The sequence below is a fragment of the Montipora foliosa genome, chromosome 1 (assembly GCF_036669935.1).
Source record: "Montipora foliosa isolate CH-2021 chromosome 1, ASM3666993v2, whole genome shotgun sequence".
NCBI classification, from domain to species: domain Eukaryota; kingdom Metazoa; phylum Cnidaria; class Anthozoa; order Scleractinia; family Acroporidae; genus Montipora; species Montipora foliosa.
Window position 1 is genome coordinate 46,726,237 of NC_090869.1, and position 7,500 is coordinate 46,733,736.

Below are 7,500 nucleotides of genomic sequence, written 5' to 3' on the forward strand. Positions count from 1 at the left end.
TAGTCTTGTAATCGCTTGATCTTACATGGCTTTTACGCCACCCGCGAATACCGGTTTCGCTTCTGTCTTGCATTGAAACGGAAGGCTCATGGTTGTTAGAAAACTTCACGAAACTAGCAGTAGGGAAGAAAGTTAACCACACATGATGCAGTTATTGCCTTAACTTAGATCCTCGTTTTTTTCTGTGCTTTGTTTATTGATACATTATACGATATTCCATATTGTTGCAGGAGGAGTTGTTGAACGCATTTCTTGTAACTATTGCACCAGCACCACCTCCCTGGAGGACTGTTCGAAGCAGCAAAAAAGTCAGCAGTGTCCCGTTGGGTGGAACCGGTGTGGTATTTTGGAAACTCAATCCGAGAACGGAAAGAGTTATCTGAAAGGATGCTTTGCGTCACAAACGTGTCAAACGTTTTGCGCTGGCGGAACCAATGACGTACTTGGAATTAAATGTGAACTATCCTGCTGTGAAAAGCGCTTTTGCAACTGAGGACTCACCACAGCAATGATTTGTCGTTTGAAAAAGTAGATAGAGGGAATTAAATTCCTCTAGGGTGTTTTTGTCTGTGTCGTACTGTGATTCCGTAAATGCCAGTTTTCTCGTGTTTGACATTACGGCTTTGTAGTTTTTGAATTAGAAGAGTTACCGTGCAATTTGAAATCTGGCGTCATATTCGTTCATTTCGTTCTTTTGGTATGAATCTAATCCAACGTTTCTATGTTTGTCGTTAAACGTGGGTTGTGTCACTTATTGCCAATATTCTTGCATCTTTTTTCCTGACCATTACTGATGTATCTACAGACCCTCGATGCTATCTTGTTTACAAAAACTTTCGAACTTTTGGGGAGTGCCAAGGAAGACTACCGCGTAGCAAAGTAGCAAAAGTGCTCGAGGTTTCTTGCGTTTTGCTGGGTTTTCGCCTTCGAGGAATCCTTTTAACCCCTTCGTGTGAATAAGAAAATTGATCTTGTATGGTTACTATATTGTTGCCTTTCTCCTTTGCACCCTTTTAGTAACGTGATTTTCTTACCCCTTTGGCGTAAGTTTTGCTTCACGGTGACGATTCATTCAAAGTTACGATTGATCATTCAGCCTATTTTTATTGCTATGGCAGACCGCATTCGCTGATTGTTTGTTGGAAGCTTAAAACTAATAACTGCGGTAATTAAGTCTGTCAACTTCAGTAGATATATAGCTTGAATATTGGTCAGCACATGCATCTGCGAATATACATATTTAACCAAGCCTAAAAGCAGAGCTCAATTAATAAGCTTTTGTTTACAGTCATTTATATAACCAATGAAAATGTGAGTGAGGTTTTCTCATTTATATAATCAGTCCGGCTTTTGAACAAGTGCACTTGTCAAGTCAAAACTTGTGAAGGAAAAGTTGCTCGTGTGTAACCGGCTTTAAACACTCGAAGAACGAGTACATAAGTTAACTTAATCAGGATAACAAAAAACCATCTCTTAAATTGTGTTTTCCTCGCAAAATAAATGATATTTCCTGCATGGTAACGAGCAAACTGCATTATCTTTGTCAACGGGCAAAGCAGAAATCAATTGTATGTTCTTCATGCACTTAAAACAAAATACACACATTGCAGAGATTTACAAATCGTAACATACAGAAACTCAACTTTCTTGCTAAAGACTATAAAAATTGCTCATCGCGTTTTTTTTAACTGATGTGAAATTATGCTTAATTAACTTCTGTAAACAAGTTGTTGCTTTGCTGCCGTACCCTCCGCCTGTGAATTTCTCTTTTACGTTACCTTTGCCTCTTTATTCTAGCCCTCTCTCCTTCCGCTTGCCGATGTTCTTCGCTACAATTTTTGCCATATGTCTGTCTCTTTCCCTCTCCGCTTCGAGACGTTCTTTGCTACAATTTTGCCTCCGTTCTCTATCCCTAACTCGGTCGCTTACTACCGCTCTCTTTCACTTGCCCTTTACATAAACCCTGTCCTCTGCCGTTGCATACACTCTGCTGTTACCCATTGGCATGATAGCTTCGTTTTTCTCAAGATTAAACCTGTAGAACCAACACAAATCGTTTGGCTAAACTGGCTTTGACTGAGCATAAAATCCCCTTAAAAAACCGACGACGGTGATCCGCTTGCGCGCTTCGGGAATATTAGCTCCGCCAATATCTTTTACAGGTGGATGAAATCTTGGATTAAGGCAGTGTATGGAGCCAGCAAAATAACTTGAAATAGACCAATTTCGATATATAAAAATTCAGTCCAATACAAAAGGCATAATCTCGTCGCTCTAGGGATAAACTCATACAAATCATAGTTAATGCATGGAGATGGTTATGAAACTGTACAAGTTCCTTTGCTTGATGTTTTTGTCCGTATTTTTGGCCTTGACCCTGCACAAAACATACCATTTTTCGAGAAGATAACCAATCAAATCCTTCAATTAAATTATGCGCAACTAATTTGCGAACCCGTGCGAAGCAAAAACAAAAGATTGTGCAGGGTCACGGTCAATTCAACATCGATTGCAACAACATTGTTATCGCTTTTGAAAGTTCTAAGGTTTCATAACCAGTCCCTCGATTAACTATGTACAAATCCATATATTTATTCCCCAGAGCCTCGAGATGGTGTCTTTTGTTTACTTTTATCATATGACCCGTACGGCCCCGCGAACGCTCTGGGCCCAGTTGTTCGAAAGCCGATAAATTAAGTAACTCAATCCAGGATGAGCTTAAGCTTCGGTTTCATTTTTTCAACTTTTGGTTGAACAACATTTGAAAGAAATTTTGCCTTAAGGGAAAGCATCCTGTGTGTCGTTTGTCAGGGAAAAAGGTTTAGCGTGCAATTTTAAAACGACAGGACTTTTCGGAACTCGTCGACCCAAAATTAACTGCCGTCAAATTTTGGTAAAGCCAAGTGGCGGCCAACCAACCACCAAAGTGAGCGAATGTGAGAGAATGATTAACACATATTAAATGAAAGGTATTACAATTAAACCCACTGGGAACTCGGAAAAATCCGTGCCTCAGATGGGATTCGAACCCCATCTGGGGCTCGGATTTTTCCGAGTTCCCAGTGGGTTCAATAGACCAATTTCGATATGTTAAAATTCAGTCCTAAACAAAAGGCATCACCTCGAGGTTTGGGGAATAAACTCATACAATAGGCCTTTTTCGATATATTAAATATTCAGCTTGAAAGTGAGGCAGTGAGGACAAAGATAATAGAAACACGTGGAAATTAATGTGAAAAATATTTACATATCGTCCACTTTCCTTCGTCTTTGTCCTCACTGACTCGCTATCAAGCTGAATTTTAATGTATCGAAAAAGGACTATTCCTTATATTTATTCCCCAGAGCCTCGAGATGATGCCAATTGTTTAGGAGTGAATTTTAATATATCGAAATTGCTCTATTGTAATACCTTTCATTCAATTTGAATAGTTTGTTTTCAATCGTATTCGAGTATTGCGGAGTGATTGGGAGATCAAGGAGGGTATTATAAAAAACCGTGGACTGCGGAACCTGGGGAACCTCCGGAACCTATGGAACCCGTGGAAGCCGTGAACCACAATTTTTTATTTGTCTTGATTGTCGTTACCTTGTATAAGTGGCTGATCGTGGCAGCGGATAGCCGGCGAAAGCGCGGTGGACTTGACCTGGTTTACCGCGCACCGGTGGTTCAGTTGGTTGAGCACCGGCATGCGGGAGGTCGTGAGTTCGACTCTGGCAGGACAAACACTCGGTTTTTAAGTAACTGAGAAGAAAGTATTGCCTTTGTAATGACGTCTGCAAATGGGTTGGACTCTCTACTCTTCTTGGATATGGATGATAAACCGTAAGCCCAGTCTCACAATCCTTTAATGTTCATAACCCTGTGGGACTTAAAAGAACCCACACACTATTCAAGGAGAGTAGGGCATGGAGTTCCCGGTGTTGTAGTCTGTCTTCTGTGGTGTATCATGGTTGGGTCGGTTAATGCTCGGATATTAGCTACATCAAGCTACTATTAAATCCGAGGGTAAATAAACATATGATATGATGATGATGATACATGGTAACCTGTCGTCATTGCCCAGTGGCGGAATGCTTTCGCAGTGGGAGCAAAGTTAGCAGCCGTTTGCATTGCTTTAATGACCCTAAACGTAAGTTGAAACCACTTATTTAAAAAAAAAGGTAACAGACGTGTTGTGTTGAGTCTGTTTGGTTTGCTTTTCAGCAAGAGTCAGTTACCCAAAAGTAAGAATCTGGTATCAGGTTTGTCCTCATCAGCGTTCCCAAAAGTGTCTACTTTTAAACCAAATTTTGCGGAAAAATAAACAATAAGCTGAATCGGCTAATTCAGTGTTGTAATCAATTGAAATCTCCCGTAGTGAAGACTGTGTATGATATAGCATTCACGTTTAAATCATATGGAAATACTTGGAACAAAACGTTTTATTCCCAAAGAGTCTGAATTGGATACAACTTACATGGAATTAGCCGATTTATCTACCTGCAAACTTGGTTTAAAAATAGACACTTTTCTGACATTGATGGGAACGAGGCCAATTTGGGTAAATCTTACTCTTGGGTGATGGACGCTTAGCTCTAGTTGGAATTTCAACAAAAATTTCCCATACTTTCCTGTTATATTGATATCTGCAATGTGGTGATGTACCCTTAAACGTTACAAGTGACTAGCCAACAAAACGGTTTTCCAGTTTGTAATTCTTTAACTTTTACTTTTCTATATATTAAACGCGGTTGTAGTTGTTCAGTTGCTTTTCTGTCTTGTTTTTTATTTTGTTAACCTTTGATTTCTCTAACTGGGTTTAAAAGTCAGTGATATTGTATATATGACTGACGAAAGCTTTGCTTACCCTCCGATTTTAAAGGCCTTGTAAAACCTTCTACCGCACAACCATTACATGAAATTTTTGGTTTCAAGTTACGTGTTGCTAAAGCTATGCAAACGGCTGCTTACCTTCCTCCTTCTGCAAAACCTTTTCGTCATACGGCCATGATGAAAGGTCGCCAGTTTAAAAAAAAAGACAAACGACAAACAAGACAAACAAAAAACTGCAAATTTTCAAAACTTCAGAGAAACAAAAGTCTGGCGTTGTTTCGGGAAAACAGTGGTTCCACAGCTTCCGCGGGTTCCGGAGGTTTCGCGGTCCGCGGTTCCTCGTTTTAGTAACATCCGATCGAGGAATCGTTTGTCGAGGTGCCTTTTCAGCTTAACCAAATACTTGCTGAAATCGTGCAGACTTCCTCTAACTTTAAATCAGCACATGAGGCGACAAAAAAGGCCCAAGTTTTTGTCCTCTAAAATGTGATTAGCGATAATGCTTTGAAGAGGACAGAAAACTCGTATTTTGGCCGCTACGATAAACTGTTGGAAAATAAGACTTTTCCCTAATCCTGTGGATAACAGAGCTAGAACTACCTTTCCTTCCAGCAGAGTAGCCATTGCATCTCGTTGCTCGACCTAGTTACGGTAAAATTGCAATATTCTATGATTTTCTCACAGGCAATTTTCGCTTTTCTTGTTATCGGAGCTGGTCAGTGGTGACGTTACTGAGTAATTTAATTTCAGCCAATCAATATTTTGCCTCCAAAATTTGGACGCGATATTCTAATTCAAAGCCATGCGGACAGGCTCTTCGTCTAACCCCAACCCCAGTTCCTCGGAAAGACTGTCACAGGCTAGCAAAAAATTACGTACGCCTCTGCGGCCCTGAAAGATAGTAGTTGAAACGAACTTTTGGTGCCGGTAAGAAAAAAAGTATTACTTTTCTTTCAAAATGACCGAAGTAAATGAACATTCCTGCGGCAGATGATCTATCCGATGCGGAACTTCTTCAACTACCAACTTTCTTTTAAACCGGAGACACACAGTCGAAACTACTGTGAGATGAAGAAATTCGGAGCCTTATCTAGAACCAACAACAACAACGTATAATTTAGAAAGCACGATACGACATGAACGTATTACAGAGATTTTTCGATGAGTGTGGCAAGAGACGACAGCTGACTGAAATTCCTTCGCTGAGATCGTCAGTCTTCTTTGCAATTTCTACATCACATCGAAGAAAAATACGAACCTGATGCAATGTCCCCATTCTCACGCAGTATCCAACAATAATAGAAAGCGTATGCGCCCGCGTTTTTAAGACGCGGACGACAACCAGAAGAGAACATTTCGCGTGCCAGGACAATGGTGTCTCCCAAATTTTTATACGAGTCGTCTCTGTAGAAAAGATACTTGGCAATGTAAATGTGGTTGTGTGAAGACAAGTTAAAAGGGAAAACAGCTCACTTCCGGTTGCCGTCCGAGTCTCAAAAACGCGTGCGTAAGCTCCCCAATATAAGGGATCTTAAGCAAGGACGATGACGATTACTTTGTATAAAAATGTTATTTTACTATTACCGTTATTATGCCATAATTTTGCGGTTATTCCAAGTACGTTGGCGTGGAAAACGGGTGTCAACATTCCAGGAATAAAATTGGCGTTAAGGGTGTGGTGGATATTTACAGAGAAAATTGAAATTTATCGTCAGGTGCTCAATTCCTTCATTTGATGACTTCTCGTCGTTGTCAGGGCGAGAACGGCGTAGAAATGTAGCACGTGCGGGGCGTGTAGAGCTTTTGTATTTGCTGATTAGAGCTATTATTTTGTGGCGTTCTCGGGGTTGTCGTCGTAGTCCTCGTTTGCTCGTTCAAGCAAAACTGCGGTCTGCCACCCCGGTAAGGCTCACTTCGTTATCAACCGTCGAAGTCGTGGCCACTGTGGTGTGGAAGCGTAGGTTTAGAAAGCTGTTTTCCTCCAATTTTACCGCCTGAGGTCGCTCGCTGGACTGCTATTGCGTTGATGGAGGGTTGAGATGAAAGTTCAATCTTTATCAATTGATTGTGATGTGGAACTGTGACCGTGGGAACATTTTATCTAGGAATATTTGACTCAATTGGTGGCACCTTAGAATTTAGTTTCCAGCCTTTGGATTTTATTGTAACCGTTGACAACCACGAAATTGAGAAATGGCTCAAATCGCGTCGGATCTGGAAAATAACCACACAGGAAGGAAGTTACCCTCGTTGGCAATAAGGTTATGCTTTTTAATTGAGAATTTTTTCATATACTTATCTTCTTAAGCTTTTTATCAGGATTCCCATACAAATCCTTATATTTTTGTAGGCCATGCTCACACTGAGCTTGGGTAGCCTGTGGTACTGTTCGCGTCTGATGTTTTCCTCTACCTGCTTCAAGCTTCACCATGTTTGCGTTCAAGGCAAGTTCAGTGACTTCAGGGCTCAAGATTGGCAATTTTTTCTATTCAAGGTGTTGGTACTCTTAAAAAAATCCTCAGTAACCTTTTAAGTTTACCAGGTTTACCAGTTCCAGCACTTGGACTCCTCCAATTTGACTACTGTCTGTTTTGCTGTTATGTGGTCTCATGGTCTTAACTCTTGAAAAGGCATCTCAGTTGTGTTCGCTGTCGTAATAGAAGGGAAATGAAAGCCAAAAAATC

The 7,500-nt window shown here is 40.6% G+C and overlaps 1 protein-coding gene across 2 annotated transcripts in view; it reads left to right on the plus strand.

Moving 5' to 3' along the window:
- Positions 1-1,518, plus strand: part of LOC137978443 (uncharacterized) — a 3,499-nt gene extending 1,981 nt beyond the window's left edge. Inside the window, exon 4 of one of the 2 annotated variants that reach the window (XM_068825375.1) lies at positions 231-1,516. In XM_068825375.1, coding sequence (XP_068681476.1) covers positions 231-493 — 263 coding nt within the window. In that variant the 3' untranslated portion in view covers positions 494-1,516. Of the gene's footprint in view, positions 1-230 lie in introns of both variants that reach the window. The other variant, XM_068825381.1, reaches the window with a different exon arrangement.
- The last annotated feature ends 5,982 nt before the right edge of the window (positions 1,519-7,500 follow it).